The sequence below is a fragment of the Aplosporella prunicola genome (genome assembly GCF_010093885.1).
Source record: "Aplosporella prunicola CBS 121167 unplaced genomic scaffold K452scaffold_11, whole genome shotgun sequence".
NCBI lineage: Eukaryota > Fungi > Ascomycota > Dothideomycetes > Botryosphaeriales > Aplosporellaceae > Aplosporella > Aplosporella prunicola.
In genome coordinates this window covers 469,354-490,488 of record NW_022983539.1, presented here as the reverse complement: position 1 = coordinate 490,488, position 21,135 = coordinate 469,354, and the positions used below count along the sequence as shown (strand labels likewise).

Genomic DNA, 21,135 nt, shown 5'->3' with positions numbered 1-21,135 from the left:
ATGCAATTACTTACTCCCGTGCAGCCATTGGGAGCTGTGAAATTCGGATAAGACATGTAGATGGAAAGGAAAAGGCAGGGGAGAAGTAATGAGCGTCATAGCAGTCGCAGCAGTCGCAGCAGTCGCAGCAGTCGCAGCACCCGTAGGCATGACAGCCATCGCACTCGTGGACATGCCCATTGCAGCTTCCCAAACTGCAAGATGGCCGTATACTAACGTCCCCTCCATCAAAAGCCTCTCCATATTTCTCACCTTCGTCTCTTCATCTTTCGCTTTACTTGTGGTCAATCGTTTCTATTCGCGTGCGTCGTCTTCCGAGTCATGGCAACCTACGGCAAGAGAGCAAGAGGCCCGGGGCACTCGTTCTCGGTTTTTCGAGATGATGACGATGACAACAGTGAGCATGAAAGACGTGTGTTCATCCTTCACACGCAATAGAGACAGTCGCCAAGCATTTCACATTCACCAAGTCACCTTCACTGACGTAATATTCCCATTTCAGCTAGTTCGCGACTACAGAAGAGACAGCGCCGCCAACACTTCGGCACACGTCGCTCGGTTGCTGCGCAACATTTTGCCGCGTCCGACAGCCCAGACGAACTGGCCCTTTCTCCTCACCCTGCTTCCAGGTCCCATAAGACAACGAAGCGAACACCATCACCTTCACTCAACTCCAACGACATGGAGACTATCCTCGAAGAAGGCTCATTTGACGGCGGGACCCATCGACCGCCGAGCCGTCAGATGCGCTACTCATATTCAAGCCCTGCCGTTCAAAGCGCTCCCATGCTTCACAGTCGCAACAACAATAACAAAAAGCCGTTGCCTCCCATTCCAGGATTATCGTCTGTCAACTTGCAGAGACCGGAGTCGAAGCCTCTTGATGACAAGTCTCGTAACATGAAGAGCTTTGCCATGCCCAAGCTCCCGAGTTTTCCATCTTGGGGTCGCTCAACCTCAAGCAGTGATCTCAAGAGCAGAATCAGTGGCCCCATTCCGATCAGAAACCCTCAGATCAGCAACTTTCAGATCAGCAACCCCATACCTATCAACAATGATGACGGATCGCTCCACAGCTGGCCCTCGAGCCCATACATGAGTGTTGCTAACACACCAACCACCGAACTGCAGGAAGACCCATATGCCAACATTTCCAATGGTCTATCACCTCACTCGTATGCGAATGCCGGAGTCGGCATTGACAACAGTCCAACCTCAGGCTTGTCCCAAGGCATCCAGGCCAATACTGACAACATACCGATCTCTGCTTCAGCTGACGAGAGCCTGACTGCTTTGCCACAAGCACCTCGCAGGAACCTCAAGGAAGCTCTAGCTCGCAGATTCGGTAGGGCTAAGAACGTCGACGAGGTCGATACTGAATCAACACACAGCACCTCAGATTCTCAGAAGCTAGAACACTCCAACGCATCGCTAAACACTCAAGCTAGCCAGAACAACCTCTTCAAGAAAGCTACGGGCGCTGTCTTTGGACGATTTAAAGCTCGCCACACTAGGCGCAACACGATCACAACTTTCAACGAGCCTGAGGCTGTGGACCAGAACCTCCACGCTAGCCCAAAGCTGTCGAGATTTCTCTTCGATGCTGACGAGCGTGTACGCTCTAACAATGATTGGAATGCACATTCGTCCCCCAAGGGTAAGGAACGCGCTCGCACATCCCAATCGGCAGGCAACCTTATTGCACACTTCGACGAAAATGCCTTGCTCAGAGAGTCTTTCCTGTTTTCCGACTCAGATGAGCACCTCGGGCACTACAGCTTGCAGCATGAAGGTCCTTCCAACGTGGATGCAATCCTCGGTGATGATGATAGTTTGCCGCTTGTCTCCTCCCAGCATGAAGAGCCTTCAAACGTCGCTCAATATGAAGGACTTTCAAACATCACTCAATATGAAGGACCTTTGAACATGGCTCAACATGAAGGACCTTCGAACATGGCTCAACATGAAGGTCCTTCGAATGTGTCTCAACATGAAGGTCCTTCGAATATGGTCCAACATGAAGGTCCTTCAAACATGGCTCAACATGAGGGGTTTTCCTACATGGCCCAACATGAGGGCTTTTCCGACATGGATGTCTTCCTCAATGATAATGGTTGGCCGTCTGTCTCCTCCCACTACGAAGGACCTTCGAACATGGCCGAAAATGAAGGTCCTTCAAACATGGACGCGTTCTTCGATGATAATGGTTTGCCGCTTGTCTCCGCTCTACCGCCTGCCCGCTCCCTGAGGCCTGCTCGCTCCATGTCGCCTGTCTCCTCCCAACCTCATGCCCCTCCACTTACGCCTTGCCCAAACTTGCCCGCATCTTTCCCTTATTCGGCAAGACAGGAGGAATGGTTTTGGATGAAAGATGCCCATGGCAACCAGATTCCCAAGTGCACTCGGGACTGGTGGGTTAACGAATTCGACCTTCAACTTAACGGACACGTCTGTTTGACCAACTTTACCCCACTCACTTCTCACGGAAATGTCATGGAGTTTGCTGAGGCACCTAATCCAATACCTTCCGAAGTCATGCAGGCGTCTAACGACGAACCCGAAGATGGCGATATGCTCCCCAGTGGTGAAAACGTGTCCATCTATGGCAAGAATATGCCCTACGATTTCGATGAAACGCTCGGTAATGAAGACATCCAACTGACCCTTTCCAACGCTCAAAGCAACAACCGACCTTCCGACTTCTACGTTGATGAAGATACCGGGAAAGCTTACTTGTCCAATACAGAGAACAACCAAACCATCGATGTGTCTCACCTTCTCTATCGGGAGCCGATGAGGTTCATGCAGTTCGTCTCAGACGAAGAAAACACTCAACCTACCAAGGGTGACCGTTCGACTCTTAGAGCTGCTAACCCGGGAACTGCCTTTGGCCCTATTTTATCTGCCCCTACTCATGGTCAAAACGCGGCCGAGGACCTGCGCGAAACACTCGGCCCAGGCTCTCTGAGTGAGTTGTCCGAGATTTGGGCATTCATTGATGGTCTCGACGCTGCTAACGACTCAACAGCCCTTGCTACTGGTGCGACTCCAACTCAGAGGCACACAGCCCGGAATCACAACACCTCAGAGGGCTCCCCTCCGGCAAGGGTCGGAGAGGTGGCCCAGAGGCCCTCGGTAAGCTTTCGATCAACGCTAATGGCCCGGAACCCAAGGTAGACTATCCCGACTGAAATTGGTACAGGGCCGACCGCGGCCATACTCATGCCCGGCTATCGAGTTCTCAGCAGCATCGCTCTCAATGATTTGGAGAGTGAACCCACCACCCGTACGCATAACCCTATGAGGAACCTTTCCGACTCCGGCCCGGGTGGTGGGTTACATTGGCGGTGTGGTAGTTTGGTTTTGTCCGGAGTCTGACTTTGCGACCTTTTTGACTTTCGACCTTGCTTTCTTATCGACTTGCATTGCAACTTCTCTCAGTTTTCGGCATTGCCCAGCCCTACGACATTCCGAATACAGACGGCGTACACTGTGAAGGGGACTTTGGTGGTGGCATAAACGGTTCTTTTGCGGCCCTAGGCGACTAGACTGCATGGACGGACCTTCACATGGTTTGGTTTCTACCGGAGGATGCTTCTCAAAGAGCCTTTGATAGAGGGACTTCCGGTCCTTGCACAAATGGGCTATGACACGACTGGTTTTTTCAATGACGATTGCTTCATGGCTTTCTCTATTTCACGGACGGTCTCTCTAATTCTTGTATGGTTGCTTCGGCTTCATACCAACAACGCATCATTGTCTCCTGAGATCCGTTCCGTAACAATTCAAGCAATTTGTGTTTCCTTCTCTGAATTTCTGTGTCTCGTCCTGTGATGTGTGTGTACGCAATCGACCCCTTGGGAGCTTGGCGTCTTCCAATGAATCCTACATATTTTCCCAGTGCTACCAGCCAAAGCTGTGGATCGAACTTTCGAACTCCGGGTTGTTACTACTGAAGTGTGTAACTAATTACCTTCATGAATGGCCACTAAACCACTCGACGTTTTCACTCCAGTTCTTACTAAGCGAACTGCCGTTCGAGCTTATAATGGTAGTCGTGAATCAGCTGTCAAAAATGCGTTTCGCCTTTCCCAATATTACCTCTGCTTATGGTAAGCTTTCCTTTTCTTAGAGCGGTCTTTCAGTTGACGAAGCTGTCTCCAGTTAGACGTGCAAGGAATCAGGCAGTTCACAATTCCCTTCCAATGCCTCTAGCATCCACCACATCTTGCGAGTCAATTCTCAAAGTCACCAGCTCGCCGACTCGCCCACCGCCACACACACACAAGACATACACCGCCAGTCTCCTCACTCCCACCATGACGCCCACCTTCAGCCGCTGATATAACACCCAGCAACTAACTAACCACCGCCAAACGCGCGCACAACCCCACACAGACATGGCGCACGTTTATTCGCCCATCATTATCCCTGCCCATCACCACTTCCCCAATACCCACCACCACCAACCAGGCGGGTGATGCACTGCCCCAGCATTGGACACACCCCACCCGATCCGCAGCCCGCAACCCCGCGACGACGGCATCGGAGGACGTCGAAACAAGAATGGGCTCACTGACACGAACCACGAATGACGCACGCCGATCATCGACGCTCATCGCAATTCACAGACCACCAGACTCAGGCAATCCGGGTCGCGACCTGGCGGAGCACGGACGACGCGGACTCCCGCTCCGCGCCGACCGGCGGATCGTTGTGCCGGCGCCGGGGGGGCCGGGCAAAGTCCATCAAGTCTATCACCGACGAAGCAGGCACGCGACGCCCCATTGCCCGCCATGCCGCCTCGCATATCGCTGCCGGTGCGCCTGCGGGCGCCCACTGGTGCGTACCTCGCCCACTGCCAACTCGGCCCTCACTGACGCCGCAGCAGCCCCGCAATGCTCGCCCGCTTCCGCCATCCGCGCCTTCAGCACCACGCCCGCAAACAATGCCAAGAACAAGCAAGCCAACATGTCCCTCGCCGCGCGCCGCAAGCTGCACGACCCGTACCTCCGGGCCCAGGCTCGCGCTCGCAAGGCTGCCAATCTCTCTCGCCGCGCCGTTCTGCAGGAAGAGCGCGCCCATCTGCTCGGTGACCCCGTCAGAGGCATTCCCACGCCGTTTGTCCAAAGCTTCGACACTCAGCTGCCTCAAACCCCCAAGGTCACCGACGCCAAGATCTCCTCTACCACCACCACCGACCCCTCTCAGACCCCCGAAGGCCCAGATGCCACCTCTGAGCGTTTCCTCAACCACTACCTCTCGCCGCAAGAAATCAAAGAGTCGTTGGCGATTTCGAACAAGTTGACCACGCCGGCTGAGCAGGGGGAGATTAGCGAGCAGCTGCGGCTTCAGAATGAAGCCTTCTCCAAGTCTCCCGAGACCATCGCGCTTGAGCAGAGCAATGCCGCAACCGCCATCCAGCGCATTGTCAGCCTGGCAAACGCCAACTCCAAGGACAAGACGCGCGCCAACATTCAGCGGTGCATTGATATGTTTGGCCGGCACAAGACGGACCTGATATTCCCTCCCCGGCCGACGGCGCAGACGACGCAGCATGCCCCGCCGCCAGTTCCCGTCGAAGGCAGCGTGGTCGGGGCAGACGGCACCGCGCCGCTGAACCCCGAGGCTCTTACTCGCGCCGGCCCGGACACTGGCAGCAGCGAGGTCCAGATTGGCATCCTGACCGTCAAGATCAAGGCGCTCGCCGACTATCTCCAGCTCCGGGGCAAGAAGGACAAGGTCAATAAGCGCAACTTGAGGTTGTTGGTGCACAGGCGGCAGAAGCTGCTGCGGTACGTGCAGAAGAAGGAGCGGGGTGGTCCTAGGTGGCAGCACCTTGTCGAGACGCTGGGTCTGACAGACGGCACGTGGAAGGGCGAAATTTCTTTGTAAAGGGTGGATATGGGCGGTTACGTGTAAAAATGGAAAATGAATCTTCACTATCGGCGGGTGTACGCTCTAGATCGCAAGAAAGCATCAACAGTAGACGCATTCTATTAGCAGAAGAGGGCCGTTTTAGGCTTATTTCCACGTTGGGGGAAGCTATACAATCAAGGTCTCAAGCTCGCCAAAGCTCCATTTTATCATTTCGTCTGTGTATCTCAGCATTGTCTCTGCGACGTTGCCCAAGGTAAGGGATATCAAATAGCACAAGTTATCAGGTAAATTCAAATCCGGAAAAGTCGCAAACTCGGATAGTTAACTTGAACTTTCTCTCTTCAACTATTCCTCGACTGTAAGAACGTACCATCCGCATATCTTTCACTAGGTATGTCGGAGGGCTAGGACCTTTATATTGCAAAATTAGTGTCCAAGAACTCCATTCGAGTATATTTGTTGGTTTCTAGGACTGCCGTAATGGTTGATGGGGGTAGTCATGGGTATCAGCATTTAATCAGTAGAGGCGAAAGTCTTAGATTAATTGAAGACTAACTACTGTGAAAGACTGCCAGTGATGTTCCCATCAATCAGTAAACGGAAGAAAGTCAGATGACTACGGAAATCCCACTTAAGCAGGACTTCCGTCAGCACTTCTAAGTAGTCTAACTGTTCAATGATATAGAGAAAGTTTACTTAGTCTGGATGGAGAGTAGGCCCAATTTGCGAAGGCGTTGAGTTTGACCTGTAAAGATTTGGGAATGGATATGTGTTAGAACAAGTAAATCCGAACTCTATTGTTTGCGAACATTTGTAGTGGATAGTTTAGAAAGGCAATAAGCATTGTAATAGCAGTGCTGACACCTTACTCAATACTACTCGAAAAATTCCCAGCTTTATTACATTGTTTATTCCCTTGACGCCGTCAGTGACACTAGCTGGAGAGGTACCCACGCGCAACTGTCCAATTCCCCCAAAATCTTATCCACTTTATGTATCTGTTCATCCTTCTAATAGCTCGCTTCAGAAGTTCCGCTTTGTTTTTAATATTTTTATCTTTTAACATTTGGGGAAGTCCTTACGACTATCTTCTTACTACAAAAGGCTAGTTGGTACTACAAAGTAAGTCTTAGAGAAGGTCATTGAGGGAGAAGGAGAGACAGGACGGATGGCTATAAATGGTAGGGGTCGAGCTGGGATAGATCGAGGTGAAATGTCTTTGTTTGTTTGTGTTGAAAGAGTAATTGATCATGATTCATTGATTTCATCTATAGCCTGGTACACTGCAGGAAGCAGTGTAGTACCTTGGTTATCACAAGCACAGACCACAATATCTTTATATATAAGCCTTCCCCGGGTAGCTACTTTTCACAAATCAGGCTGAATTCGACATTCCATCAGTTTCCATGGTTTAGTGTTGGTATCTTAGGGGTACTCTCACCATGATGTTGAAGTATTTGATATACAAATACCCACTCGAAGTGTACGTACTCACCGTCAACAACCAACCCTAGCAGCAGGACAAATCCCCAAATAAACTAAAATCTCAATAAACTAAAACCACCACTCCACCTCTCATGGCGCTCCTTAAGGGGAAGTCCCAAAACCTCAAATCCAAAGCCCAAACCACAGTAGCAACGGGCCGCTGAGCGCCAGCGGCGACAGCCCGAGCGGGAAACTGTCGGAAAAGGGACGACGATGATGGCCCTGGCCTGAGACAGACTCCAACAGCGTGCTGCGTCGTTAGCATCACCAAAGAAACATCATCAGAACAGGTAGCAGTAAGCAGCGCTGCTCGGAGTTCCTTTCTTGATGCAAGATGGCCAGACGGGGCCGCAGCCGTGGCAGCGCGGCTGTTGCGGGAGCGGGCGCGGAAGCGGGAGCGGTTGCGGTTCTCCCACTTGACATGCGTGTCCGTGTAGGTATGAGTAGTAGTCAGGCAGGGACCTGCTCTTACTTCGTATTCAGATCAGCGAACAGGTTGAAGAACGACGACAAGAACGACTCGTCGACGCCGAGCTTCATCACGTCCCGACCAGTCCAAAGCCCATCACCATCAGCACCAACCATCACAGGCCCGTCTAGACACCGCGCACAAACACTCCCACTCCCACCATCACCATCATCATCATCATCATCATCAATCATTGCGATCGGCACAGAACAGCTCCACGCAAAACACGTGCCGGACGTCCGCCCTCCGCGCTCGTGCCAGCCAAACTTCGACCCAGCGCCCGCACCGCCCGTGTCCGTGCCCCGTGCCCGCGTTCCATCCATCGCGCAATGATCGCGCGCGGACAAGCGGGATGGAAGCGTATCCCTGGCGGTCGGCGTGGTGATTGTCGGCGGGTGCAAGGTGGGCGTGGACGTGGAGCTGGCGCAAGCGCGTGGAGACCTGCTGTGGGGCCGGCGACGTCGACGTCGGCGGACCTCCTTGTCCTTGTTCCCGGCCATCACATCGTTGATCGCGCGTCGCGTCGGATGATGATGATGATGACGGCTAGGTATGATGATGCTGATGCTGATGATGGTACCGGACCGCGGTGAGGAGCCGACCGACTACGTAGCTGACAGCCCAAGGAGCCAGCGAAAGGAGCACGAAGGAAGAAAGACGACGAGACGGATGCAGACACACAACACAACAACATACACATGCACACAAGATGGTATGTACCCATGTTCGTGCGATTCTTGCAATCTACGTAGCTAGCTATCGCTTTGGACCTATCAAAGAGCCTCTCTGGCCACCTGGGCTCGCTACATTCTTTTTCCGAAGAGAAGTTTGTTACATACATACATACATCCACCAGGCGGCGTAACGACGCGCTCCAGGGGATTAAATTAATAATGTAGTAGAAACACACAGTGATAAAGGTAAAACCCCATGGTAGGTGGTGTTATCGTCATTCCGTCATACCGTTCGTCATGAACTCAAAAAAAGCAAGGAAAAGGAATCAACAAAGCGAAAAAGCAAGAGGACAGTTAGAAGCGACAAAAAAGAGCAACAAAAGGCGACATGACATCGCTTGATTGGCTGTCGCGCATCGCTTTCTCTCTTTTTCCCGGAAACGGCAATTCGCTCATCAAACAACAACGCCGATTGGTGAGATCATCAAGGATCGGGGCAGCGGAAAGCATAAATAACAAGATAACGCCGGAGATGACATAGGGAAAAAATCGAGAAATGTTTTTCCGCCTTGAGAGGACAACGCCAGTCGCTTGTGTGGGCACACGCAACCAGAGAGACAAGAGAAGCAAAAGAAAAGAGACTGGTAGGAAATGAGATATGAGACAGGCAGATGCAAGTATCATCCGAGAGAAGTGCAGAGAGTTGCCCCGGGGGGCAGGGATGGGCGGCGCGGGAAAGGGAGCCGCCGAGCGGGCGTGATGCGCGGCGGAGATCATGACGCACGCGATGCGCAAGCGAAGGAGCAGGATGACGCTACGGACGTCATGCGCATCAACAAGCTCCCCCACGCACTAGTCAAAGGCGCCGCCGCGCCTGCGGTGCTTGCCGGGGAAGTCGACGTCCGGGTGGACGACGCGCATGTGGCGGGTGAGGGCGTCGTTGCGCGAGAACGTCTTCTCCTCGACGCACAGGGCACAGCGAACCTTTTGCTTGCGGGCATTGTGGATCGTGTCCTCGTGGCGGGTGAGGTCGTAAGGGCGCGAGAAGATGGTGTTGCAGGGCTTGCCAGTGGTAGGGTTGATACGCTCGCACTTGTGCGGGCCGGCCTGGCTGTTACGTGCCAGAAGGGCCGCTGACGTCATGCCCGAACCCACCCCCGGCGTCGGCAGGCCGGCCGTGTGCGCCGGCCGATGACCCTCACGCTTGTGCTTCTGCAGCTTCTGCGGCGTCTCGAACCGCTGCGTGCACCCATGGTACGTGCACGTGTACGTCCCAGTGTCCGCTCCGCTGCCCGCCGACGGCTTCGACATGGGCGTCCGCTCGCTGCTCTGGCTCGTCTGCGACGACTCCAGGGCCTCGCTCGCCGACGACTCCATCGACGTCAGCTTGGGCACAAACTCGGGCGTGTGCTCCGTCACCGGCCGGTACTGCGGCGCGCTGTACGTCTGCAGGTTCATCGCTCCCGGCACCGACGGCGGCGCAAAGTTGAACGTCGACTGCGGTGGCGACGGCCCGGATACTGACGGGAAGCCCGTCGCCTGCTGGTTGCTCCAGCCCTGGCTTGTGGCTGTGCTGCCGTACGAGACATCCGAAGATCCGTCGTAAGTGCTTGCGTCGCCACTGTGGTACTGGCTGTCGTAATCGTTGGCTCCGCCGTCCGGGAACAGGGGCATCTTCGAGTCCTCGTCAGACTCGTGGTAATCGAGCAACGCGTCCTTGGGCGATATCGTCTTGGGCTCCGAAAGGTCCGGCTGCTTGTTACGCTGCAGCGCGTACGCCTGCGATTCCGTCTTTTGCTGCTCCCTCATCTGCTGTGCAGAGTTGAGTCGGACCTGCGATGACGAGAAACTGTTGCTTGGGGGCGCCAGCGGAGAGCCTTGACGAAAGGGCGATGCTCCGCGGGACACTGTGCTCGACGGTGACTGAGAGCGAGCGTTGTGTGCCGCTTGCAGCCGGTCGTTGATGATGTTGCGGTACGGAGAGAGGAGAGTGTTGTTACTGTTACCGTTGTTGTTCGACTGTTGCTGCGAAGGCTTGGGCTGCGACGGCACTACAGTGGCATTGGGGTTGTAGAGCTCATCGACATAGATGTCCGTCATGGTTCTGTCTAGTTTGGGAACAGGCCGTATAATGTCTGGCTCATCGTCGAACAGTAAGTAATCTGCGAGCCAGTGTTCGACGGTAGTGTTCTCACCATTGGAAGGGATCTTGAAGTCATAATCTTCTTGTGCGTTGTGTGGCGTTGCCGGCGAGTCGGCGCCAAAGCTGGAGACGGACTGTCTCGAAGAGTGGCCAAAGTCTGGTACGCTACCATCGGTGCCGGACTGATGCTGGTCCATCAATGCCTGTTTCATCGCCAGATGTGCGGCCATGCTTGCGGACTTGTTATTGTTGTGGGTGTAACCGTTCGTTGACATGGAAGCGCCGTTGGCGAAGGTGTCTTGGGTTGGGGTGTGGGAGGGTGTGGGGAGATGATTCGAGAAGCCACCGGAATTATCTTCCGCGTTATACCCTGAATATGACGATGACTCAGGTTTGGAGATCGAAGGGGTCGACGGAGTCTGCTCGGACGTCGGATAGTACTGGAAGGATGTGTTGCTGGGGTGGTAGGTCGAGGTCGAGCCGACGGTCGAGGTCGAGGCCGACTTCTGATGCGAGCGCCGCCTGTTGCTGAGCAGGGATGACTGCAGCGGGGTGGTGGCCGTCAATTGTCGCTGGCCGTTGTTTGCAAACATGTCCCAAGACTGAGGATTCGAAGAAGGGTCCATGATCAATGGCGTGTAGGAGCAGTCGCCAGGCAATTGAGGAGCAGGCGCAGGTTGGTACATCCGAAAAGTCGGAGTGGAAAAGTCGTAGGTGCTCGTCATATACTGGTCGTCGGCGTGGTCGGGGGCAGTGGAAGGGTTGCTCGAGTAAGCAGGAGAGGAAGGGAAGTAACTGCGAAGCTGTTTGTCGTCGGGCAATTCGCTGGGAGAGGGAGTGCAGGTAGAGTGGGCCAGGTGGTTGAAAAAGTCGAGGTGCGATGGCGTAGGGGAGGGTATGTTGTCAAGGTCGGCGTATTGACGTCGAGGGTAGCAAGCTAGCATGATGTATGCGTAGCTAGTGGGACCGAGACCGAGATCAGGGACGGGTGGCGAATGGTAATATATCAAAAGGCAGAGGGGACACCTGACTCAGATCGGGCCGGGGCTTGCAAATGAACAGTACTGCGTGAGGTGATCCGAGTGAGACGCACAGTGGAAGGGCGTGGAAGCGGGCCGCGAGCTTTGGGAGACGAGGGAGAGTCTAGAGGGGGAGACTAAGGACACGGTAGCATGCGCGGGGTGCTTTAACGTGCGGTGCCAGAGCCGGGCCTGGGGGAACAAAAGAGAGCAGCACAAGGCCGGAGTGGTGGAATGCTGGGATACGTCATGGCGACCAGAGGCCTTCTAGAATGGCGAGAGATCTGCGCTTTTGACGGAGCGCCTAGCCCGCGAGTGCCCTAGCGTCATGTGCGCTGACCTCCTCAGCCGCAACCCTGCGCGCGCCCGGCCACTGCCGATCCACGAATGCACATGGATGTTCGATGGTCGTATGCGAAAACGTGCTGCTTGAGATCTGTCAATCCGCCAAATTTAGCCGCTCAATCGGTGCCGACCTACTCCCTATCTCCATCGACTGCGCCTCACCTCCCCACGCTTCTCCGCCCACTCGTCGAGCCGCGGCAGACGGCCGTCGCGTCGGCCGATTGGAGCGTGAGGGATGCGTTGTCGACTGGTCATATGCCTCGACGTCGCGTGACCGTCAACCTGTCTCTGTCACGTCTGTCAATAAACAATGTCTAAAGGGTCTAGCACTAGCAAAACTAGGCACCATGCTTCAGCTGCCTGGCTATTCCGGGCTACGTATTCGTATACCGCAGTATTGTTCACGCGCCTTTACTACCGGACTCACCCTATGACTCCTCCGCCTTACTCAAAGGCCTTTGTCGATTAGTCACAGGGACTTGGGTATCTGTACATTACCAAGCAATGTTTGATCCTCGGCTTCAACAAAGACCCCTATCTCCATTCTCCACATGACCGTGACCAGCAGAGTAGCATCGCTAACTCCGAAGGCCGACTCCCCGAGCCCTCTCTCTCACCGTACAGCAGAGTACTCGTACACAGCCCGCCAAGTTACGTCCGGAGGGTGCGGCCTGGTGGTCGGCTAGCGGGAGCGGGTGCCTGTGCGTTCATGGGTGCCGAGGGGGCCGGCGTACCGAGATGGGCCCAGGCCGGGCCAGGAAGCCGAGGGCATCTGCAGATCTGAAAAAAGTAAGCACCTTATTAGGTAGTCTGCACGGAACGAGGCAGGGACCGAAGGCGTTGAGGCTCGCTTGGGCCGGCAGAGAAAAAAAAAGGCGGGTTATGGGCGACACGACAGGGCCGCAGGGTGCGGAAAAAGCTGACGGCCGTGGCTGTGCATGCGGTAGGGCTGGCTAAACTTACCGGAAGCGGCCTTAGCGCCGCGGCATCCCCAGCATCTAGACATTCTCGCTCCCGAGTCGTTCCGAGCCTGCAAACCCTTTGCAACAGCGCGGAGAAACATGGCAACGACACACTATGCGCGTTGCTTTTTTGTTGAGTGCCGCCGGTTTCCGCGCTCAGCCACGCCTCAGCTTCGGTATGCGTGCGGAAGCTACCGCGACATGACTCGTTGCGCAAACGCTCGCTGATGCCGAAGAAGAAGAAGGGTAGGTAGGTTGTGTGTGATCCTATTTTAAGCATGCAGCAGCAGCGACCGCCGACCTGCGTCGTACACGAGAAAATTCCAAGGGTCCTAGCATCCACTCTTAACTTTTTTTTTTTTTTTCTTCTTTCAATGGGATGATGTTCAGGGTCCATTTGCGTGGAGTGGCGAATTCCCCGCAATGGGGCATGATCACCGTTTTGCCGGCCCGTTTGTTCGGCTGGCTGTTGTGGGAAGGAAAAAGCACGTCGCGCCATCATCCGATGGCTGTGTTGATTGGGCGCACTGCGTTCGTCGAGCACGAAGCGTCGTGCATTCTGCCAACGTGAGAGGTGTTCATGCTAGAGTACAACGGCAGGAATGCATTAACCAAGGCCACGTTCCACATTCCACTCTTGCTGAAACGGAAACCGATCATCAGCACGGCTGGCCTTAATCGCATTTAGATGTGGTCCAAACTATAATACTGGGGCGGCGGAAGAGGGCAGAACTCCGAAACACTCACTACACCCACGTCGGGTAGCTCGTCGCCAAGGTGGTACTCTACTCTAGCTGTGTTCCGCCATCCGGAGGCCTACACGTAAGGTCCATGTCGTGCAATTGGACTAGAGACGCACTCGTCTCCCACGCAATTCTGTCGTGCAGATGTACGGTTACTTCGTACTTTTGACAGATGCCTCGTCCGTCGTCCATCGTCCATCTGCATTTATGGTCGACGTTTCTCTCCAACCATGAATGCATGCTCGTATCTACTTCCCTAAGTAACATCGAGCGCATACAACCAAGACAACAAGGCCGACTGTGGGCTGCAATCCTCAGGGGACCAAAAAATTTCTGGTGCCACTACTGCACATACACGCGTTCTACGGTTAGCGTCAAGTATGCAAGCCACGAGAGTACAACAAGGGATGGGCTACAGCTTGGAACGGCCAGCCATTGGTCGCACACGCTAGCATACACTTTTATCTGGCTCCTCTGCTGGATAATCGCATTCCGCCGCCGTTTCGTGCTTCGCAGGCATGCCCATGCTCTGTCTCCATGCTGCATCTCAAATCCAGCGTATCGTGCATGTTTTGGTGCTTTGATGCAGGTCCATGACGTCACCGGCAAGGCATCGACAACGCATTGTCTGCACCGGGCAGATCAGAGTCCCTCTCATGCCCCATAATCCGTAGCGGTGCATTTATCCATGGATTCCTTGTCTTATACCGACCCGGCGTTAGCAGACGTTAACTCGTTCTGACTCGATCTCACGCCGTAAACAGGATTCAACGCAGTTCCAATTACTCGATCCCTCTTGTCTCAGGCTAAATTATTCTGGATTCCCTGGTCTACGTCACTCCGATTGGTCGGGATAATATCCGCTCTCGACTCCGTGGCTCCTTAGTTTTGATCGTCCATGGTGTGGAGAACATACGAGCCATTGACGAATGGTCTCAAGTTCCTCGCGATGACAGTCCCGGTGATGCGGCAGAACTTTCTATTCCGGTTCCGCGGATTTTGATAGCCAAAATTAACGACACTGTTGATCATTTGGTGCTTGCAACTGATAATCCGCGTCAGTGCCAGCGATCTCCATTCGACCTCGTCATATCCACCTCGTACATGCACACGTAAGCTTCCATGATCGGGCTTCGGACGCGTGTTTATATCTATTGGTTAAAGTCGAACCGGTATCAGACATAGTCATCACCAGCTCGGTAGGATCGAAAGAGTATCGAGTTACTCTGGGTTTTAATGTTGAAGACACTAACTATATATTTATCTTACTTTTACGCAGCAATAGAACCCAAGCTCGTAGCCAGGCGAGTACTCGACGAAGCACAAGCGGATACAACATTATCTACACCTATTTTCTTAGATTTAAGAAACAAACATCTATTCCATCTACATATTAGACCGTTGATGAATACTTACTCCAAATCATCGAGAAAAAGGAAAGACTTTTACACATAAAAACATCAAAACTCAATAACGCTCATTCTCTCATCGCCCTCAACTCCACCTCTTCACGCGGTTCTTCAGCCTCCCGCTCTTCATCAGCTCCTTCCATACCATCTACAAGCCCCCTCTCCTCATCCGGCACGGCTCTCTCACCCTCCTTCTTGCTCTTCGCTTGTTCCTTGTGCACAGCAACATAAACCGCACTGCCCAGGATCAGACTACTCCCCATAATACTCAGCAGCCCTGGATCCGTGCCAAACACAATCTTATCACCGGCCAACGCAAACAGCATCTGGCAGTAGACCATATTAGTCGCGCGCGAGCTCCGCTCATACTGCAGTCCCGACGCCAGCAAGAACTGCATGATGAACCCGCAAAGGCCGAGGAAGATCAGCAGCCCCCAGTCGCGCAGGGTCGACGGCAGCAGGAACCCGATACTAGGCAGGGCGAGCATGGCCACCGTGCTCACGATTGTGCACCATGCCGCGAAGTAGTTCACAGAGATGAGGGCGTGCGCGCGCATCCCTATCCAGCGGAGCGTCGTGTAGGCGCAGGCGGAGCCAAGCACGCCGACTAGACCGACACCAACGCCTAGGGCGCGTTGGCCGGGGGTTACATGGTCGTAGTTACCGGCGTCAGAAAGCGGGGCGGTGCTGGTGCTGTTGCTGCTTGGTAAGGCGGCGAGATCACCATCACCGCTGGCGAGAGGAGTGGGAGAGTTGGAGCTGAAGAGGAACGTGGGACGGGCGATGAGTCCAACGCCTATGAGGGATACGAGTGCGGCGATCTTCTCCATTCGGGTGAATGGCTCGTGGATAAGAAAAGAGCAGGCGAAGCAAGCCAGACTAGGAGACAGGAAGGTGATTACCGTTGCGTCGGCAAGAGGGAGGTAAAGAAGCGAATAATAGATCCCGAAGACTCCAAAGAATCCACCAAATCCACGGAGAGCAAGCAACCATCGGACCTCTTTGGGTCCGAAAGGTGCGTCTTTGATTTTGACCCACCAGACGTAAAGAGAAGAAAGCAGCAGTGTAATCGCCATGCGAGCGAAGAGGATCTAATAAGGCAAGTGTCAGTCACTTGAACATTTGTGCCTAGGAATGCTTCTGTAGAGTAGTGTTTGAATTAATGATGTACGATTCTAACACTTCGGGTGTCACATCGGTGCTTACGTCCTTAATGCATCCAACTAGGTGCAGATAAAACCTTCTAGGCCATATGTGGCAATGTCACTTACCTGAAATGGATGCATGCCGTCCCCATGATTCCCTTCCACTTCCAGAACCCTAGTCGTCACATTCATGAGCACTCCGAATATCTGCGAGACCAACACCAAACACAACCCTTTGTTTCTGATCCAAGAAGCCAGTATCCTACGACGGAGGCCCTTGGCGGAAGTGCCGGAATGATCTAGTGGAGGCTCTCGGGTTGGAGGGTAGAGAGGTGCCCCTGCGGTATGAAGAGCTGGAGGATACTCATCCAGGGAAAGAATCGAAAGCCTATCCGGAGATGGTACTCGGATGTTTCCTACAAAAGGGATCTCCAAACGGTCGTGCACGCCATCTTTGTGCTCGGCTTTCTGATCCGCCGGGTCAGCAGTGGCAACGACGGGCGTTGGCTCCTCGTGGAAGTGACGATTCTTGTCCTCGCCGTAGTCACTGGTCGGTTGCAAGCTCATCTCTTGTTGTCAAGTGCGCGGTATGGCTTCAGCTGAAGCTCCAGGCAAGGAAGAAAGAGAAGGGCACTGAAGGAAGAGATGTCATCAAGGCTGGGGAAGAGGCACACGACCCACCCACATGCGTGGTTAGTCATTGATTGTTTGCTGGGCTGTTTACTCGCTGTCGCATTGGCCGGGTCTGCGTGTGCGGCACTGTCATGGCCCAATCGGAGCCGTTACGGATGCTCCAGGTGACGCCAAGGATGAATATGATGAGCAAGGTGCAGCGATGCCCCGCGGGGCGACGGAAACTGCACGGCAGAGCATGGAAGACAAACTTCGTGCGTCGATGCTTGCGGTTGTTGATGGAGATAAGGATGTCGGTGAACCAGAATGGTTCCTGCATTCCGCCACTGCAGCTCGCAGTGATGGCTTTTGGATATGAAACCCCACGTTGCGCGCACCTTGCCCCTAGCCCTCTCGCTTGCTCCCCCGCAGTCTCGCCAATCCTCCAATCAGTCTGTTTCTATCCTTACCCCACACCCGGGTACTCCAAGTAATTGCGAGACAATGATTTCGGTGAGAAGGGCTTCCATTATCAACTGAGTTGACTGACTGATTAAATGACCAAAAATTCACTCCTCCCCGCTCACTGTCTCTAATCCTCGCGTCATGGCACAAACACCACCTAGACATCTGGGTAGCAACTGATCATCGTCACTGGGCCATACGCGCCCGGATCAGCATCAACGCACTTCGGCAACAAATCCACATCGACACAGCCCTGCGGCAGGGTAGAGTTCAAGCTGCCGTGGTAGAACAGAGCGACAGCCGGTCCATACAAGAGATCGGCATTGCAAGCGTAAAACTGGCCATATTTGGTCGAATCGTCAGAATCCCGGTCTTTTTCGCCAGAGTAAAGCATTGGCCCTGTGCCTTCGTGTGAAGCAATTCGCACGCCCGACGTTCCAGTCCCAGCGTTGATGGATACGGTACGTCGACCCTTGGTATCGTGCTGGCCACCGACGCCGCTGTCAATCTGAACACCTTCTGGGAAGGGCGGGGTACCGCCGAGCGAGAAGACATCGTGACCGCTTGTGGCGTGCTCAAAAAACGTGCGGTTGTAGTCGGGGCGGAGAACGGCACGGGCCTGGCCGGCGCCGGTGTGATAAGAGGTCACTGTCCAGCCTTGAATAGAGGGCGAAAGATCGCCATTGACGACTTTCGCGACGAGACTGAAGGCCTCGGATGAAGAGAGAGGAGGAGAGGGAGCAGTACTTGGAGCTGCCATGACGGAAGAGGCCATACCGGCCAGGACGGCGAGTATTTGCTTGGAGAACATCCTGACGTTGCTCCAGTTGAGGTTGATGGTCTTGAAGATTGATTATGGAAGTATGACGTACTAATGAGCGCAGTGAGACTGTGGTAGTCCACTTCCCCATTATCTCACTAGGTTTAAATACTTTGGCGTGTCAGGTGCTGTTTTATCCCTGACTTCCCACCCTTGAATACGAAATGCAGCAATTTAGGTGGGCTGAAAAGTCCATCAACACCAAATAGTGGCAACTTATAAAGGAAAACGGTGCTCTTGAAAACTTGAACCGATGAACAGGGCAAACTCCGCTCTCTGTTCGTATTGCCATGGAGCGCAATAGTCTTACAAACCACCTTTTTGTCTTGCTTACGATTTAAGTTTGATCTAAGAACGCTCTTATTGATAACAAGATACAGGAAAACTTCTCGTGTTAGGTGAGTAAATACGACATCTCTTGATATGGATGACTTGAGCGAGGACCTCCTCAGAAGAGGTCGACTCCGGTAGGAGGGGGCTGTGTTGGTGTTGGGTTGTAAGATGGTGGGAGTTGAAGTGCGAAATGGTCGCAACAATTCCGTCGTGGAGGACAGATACGCACCATCTGTGTCTACAGCTGCGGCTGCTGTTGGGCTGCTGTGGCCGTGGCTGCCATGTTGATCGAACTGGGTTATGGGTATGCAGGGCAGGTAGACGCTGCTCTGAATACCCGAGTGTCGTTCTTTCCGTCCGTCTAAAGTTTGTTCGCTCCCTTCCTCCCCCTTTAGGTACCTGTTTCTTCCAGAATCTATCGTAATCCAGGAGCGACAGGTCCCCTTTACTACTTCCGTCTGCGTTGCTGTTGCCTTAAAGAGCCGGTTGTTGGTGGCACCTTCTGAAGTAGGGACTATCCATTTTCCTATAAACCCCCTCTCCCCCCCCTCTTTCTCTCTCTATTTCTTACATATATTACACTAGTTAGGTGACATCCTCGGAGTTCTAATCCACTAACAGCTTACTAAGGTACCTACCTATTTTGTGAGCTGAAAGGATCACCGCATTAGAGGTACGTAACTCCGGACAATTAGAGACTCGAGGATTACATCGACAACTATGGTAGAACAAAGTTAGGATAGGTAATATCCAAGGCGAAGAGAAGAAAACCCCACATCCTACCTACGCTTTATTCATCTTCTCCTTAGTCAAGTTTAAACTCAGAGCCGCGCTATGCTTTGCACTTTATTTTCTTACCTTATCTACATACCAGTTCTCAGCATCCTCCCTCTTGACACCTACACCTTAGTACCTGTTATAGATCAATCAGTAGAAGATCTTCAGGATAGAACCCCTAGACGTTTAATCCACGTAAGTTGGTTGAATCTTTTCTTGTGCTAGAGTTGGGTACAGCTAGAGCAGCCATATCATCAACCTTCCTGCGTTGCTTCTATCCCAGCATCCATCACTCCCGTCGTACGCCTCAATTCCATCGTTCTAAAGTATACAACTTTTATCTACGACATTATAATCATCCTCCACTTAATTATTTTTCTCTCTTCACTCCTTCTCCATGCATTCATTCGCTAGCTATAAGGATACTAGGGCAATTGAGTAGTATCTACGTTGCTCATATGGTCTGTTAAGTCGCCACATCAAAAGTTTAGGGCTCTGCTTTGCTAACCAGCCATTCCCCGTCTATTTACTCATTCATCGATTCGTCGATGTAGCAAACACCGACCAATTGCCAGTTACCATATTCTAGCCTCAAGGCAAAGGACGTAGATGCTCCGCATATCGCACAGAATCTATTACCCTTTTGCATTGCTTCTGGTCCGGAACCGAAACTCGAATACCTGTATGCTTAATCAGGGTCAAGCCTATTCGCCCCCCAAATGTCTATTCGCCCCCCACCTACCGCCTGCCTAATCGGGCAAAGCGCCCGGCAGAATGTAACTTAGCGATATCGCGACGTCGTATCTTCGCATGTTCGTATCTTCGTATAACAACACCTCTTCGCCGCTACCTACCTACGCTACCCGCCTTTAGCAGCAGTGCGGTACCCTCGGTGGGTAGGGAGATACTAGCATGTATAGTGCGTGGGTAGAATAAGTATCGGCGTGGCTAAACACGTAATAGAGCGAGCTGGCGGCGGAGGAGGACGCGGGAGCGCTCGCGGGCGCGAAAAAGCGACGTTTATAATATGTAATAACTTGCCTCTTCGCGTGCCGCGCTGTGATAGTGAGGTTGGAGATATGGAATTTTTTAGTTGATTTTAGTGTAAAACAAGGGGTGCTAGTTTCTATTCCCTACCCGCGCTTCCTCGCGCGGCGTCGCGCGAGCGACTGGCGTAGGCGGGTTGTGCTGAAGGCAACTTTCTGCCGGGTTATTACCCGATTAGGCAGGCGGTGGGTGGGGGCGAATAGGCTTAACCCTTAATCAGTGCGTAGTGGCCTAGGTACTCTTATTAATGCGGTTGTCCGCATACAAAGTTCTGGCTAGCAACGTATGTCCTGGAAAGATGGACGACAATTTATGAGTTTGTGCATGTAGAAATAGTGGGAAGTCGTCTTTGACCATGAGGGTAAGGTTTCAAGGACTTTGTCAATCTCAATCCTTGGATTCTGATTTTGCCATTCTCAAGTAAAACAGACGTGGATGCGTGGAGAAAGCCTGCTGACGGCAAATCATATGCTTCATCCACTTTGTGTACTAAGAGCACAAATACCGCTCTAGACAAGGAATCTAAGACGGAAAGTTCGTACAGACTCCGGAGCAGTAACCCACAAAGCTCAACGTGTTAGCATCTTGTCTAAATCGATCCATTGAAATAGCAAAGCAGGAAGAAAGAAGAAGAAACCTCAGGGGTCCGACGCCTCAAATAGTAACACCATTTTCAGAAGTAATACAATCCACAGAAATACGGAGAAGAGTTGTGCGTCAAGCAAGGAGAGTACTCTGACCACAGTAGAGGCGCCCATTAGATTGTACTCTCTTACAGCGTGGTAATAATCTTTTCCAAGAATCATC

At 53.0% G+C, this 21,135-nt stretch overlaps 7 protein-coding genes across 7 annotated transcripts; 2 read left to right on the top strand and 5 right to left on the bottom strand.

The window, feature by feature from the left end:
- The first annotated feature begins 4,769 nt into the window (after window positions 1–4,769).
- Window positions 4,770–6,189, top strand: K452DRAFT_249209 (uncharacterized protein). Its single transcript, XM_033538125.1, has 2 exons — window positions 4,770–4,842; window positions 4,892–6,189. Exons 1-2 carry the CDS (start codon window positions 4,797–4,799, stop codon window positions 5,893–5,895), a joined length of 1,050 nt encoding a protein of 349 aa, XP_033398194.1. The 5' UTR covers window positions 4,770–4,796; the 3' UTR covers window positions 5,896–6,189.
- A 1,510-nt stretch (window positions 6,190–7,699) lies between these two features.
- Window positions 7,700–8,526, bottom strand: K452DRAFT_332202 (uncharacterized protein). Its single transcript, XM_033545146.1, has one exon. It carries the CDS (start codon window positions 8,332–8,334, stop codon window positions 7,834–7,836), a length of 501 nt encoding a protein of 166 aa, XP_033398193.1. The 5' UTR covers window positions 8,335–8,526; the 3' UTR covers window positions 7,700–7,833.
- A 503-nt stretch (window positions 8,527–9,029) lies between these two features.
- K452DRAFT_19533 (uncharacterized protein) lies at window positions 9,030–11,834 on the bottom strand. Its single transcript, XM_033535942.1, has 2 exons — window positions 10,704–11,834; window positions 9,030–10,643 (listed from the first exon to the last, which is right to left on the bottom strand). The coding sequence occupies exons 1-2, from the start codon at window positions 11,593–11,595 to the stop codon at window positions 9,361–9,363; spliced, it is 2,175 nt and encodes a 724-aa protein (XP_033398192.1). The 5' UTR covers window positions 11,596–11,834; the 3' UTR covers window positions 9,030–9,360.
- Window positions 11,835–12,633: 799 nt separating this feature from the next.
- Window positions 12,634–13,686, bottom strand: K452DRAFT_19547 (uncharacterized protein). Its single transcript, XM_033535945.1, has one exon. The coding sequence runs from the start codon at window positions 13,477–13,479 to the stop codon at window positions 12,817–12,819; it is 663 nt and encodes a 220-aa protein (XP_033398191.1). The 5' UTR covers window positions 13,480–13,686; the 3' UTR covers window positions 12,634–12,816.
- Window positions 13,686–14,471, top strand: K452DRAFT_19523 (uncharacterized protein). Its single transcript, XM_033535937.1, has one exon. It carries the CDS (start codon window positions 13,893–13,895, stop codon window positions 14,385–14,387), a length of 495 nt encoding a protein of 164 aa, XP_033398190.1. The 5' UTR covers window positions 13,686–13,892; the 3' UTR covers window positions 14,388–14,471.
- Window positions 14,472–15,239: 768 nt separating this feature from the next.
- On the bottom strand, window positions 15,240–16,691 carry K452DRAFT_192376 (uncharacterized protein; the record flags this gene model as incomplete). The annotated part of the gene is made up of 2 exons (XM_033535863.1): window positions 15,240–16,220; window positions 16,401–16,691. Coding segments are annotated over 2 exons (1,272 nt in total), but the record flags the coding sequence as incomplete, so codon positions are not given.
- An 817-nt stretch (window positions 16,692–17,508) lies between these two features.
- On the bottom strand, window positions 17,509–18,111 carry K452DRAFT_226434 (uncharacterized protein; the record flags this gene model as incomplete). The annotated part of the gene is made up of 1 exon (XM_033536827.1): window positions 17,509–18,111. The coding sequence occupies one exon, from the start codon at window positions 18,109–18,111 to the stop codon at window positions 17,509–17,511; it is 603 nt and encodes a 200-aa protein (XP_033398188.1).
- Between the last annotated feature and the right edge of the window lie 3,024 nt (window positions 18,112–21,135).

Coding starts and splice junctions, on each gene's coding strand:
- K452DRAFT_19523 (XM_033535937.1), top strand. CDS start 13,893: ATGCCTCGTCCGTCGTCCATCGTCCATCTGCATTTATGGTCGACGTTT.
- K452DRAFT_249209 (XM_033538125.1), top strand. CDS start 4,797: ATGCCGCCTCGCATATCGCTGCCGGTGCGCCTGCGGGCGCCCACTG. Junction 4,843..4,891: donor GCGCCTGCGGGCGCCCACTG/GTGCGTACCTCG, acceptor ACGCCGCAGCAG/CCCCGCAATGCTCGCCCGCT.
- K452DRAFT_19533 (XM_033535942.1), bottom strand. CDS start 11,595: ATGCTAGCTTGCTACCCTCGACGTCAATACGCCGACCTTGACAACATA. Junction 10,644..10,703: donor CTTCAAGATCCCTTCCAATG/GTGAGAACACTA, acceptor ACGATGAGCCAG/ACATTATACGGCCTGTTCCC.
- K452DRAFT_19547 (XM_033535945.1), bottom strand. CDS start 13,479: ATGATGGCGCGACGTGCTTTTTCCTTCCCACAACAGCCAGCCGAACAA.
- K452DRAFT_332202 (XM_033545146.1), bottom strand. CDS start 8,334: ATGGCCGGGAACAAGGACAAGGAGGTCCGCCGACGTCGACGTCGCCGG.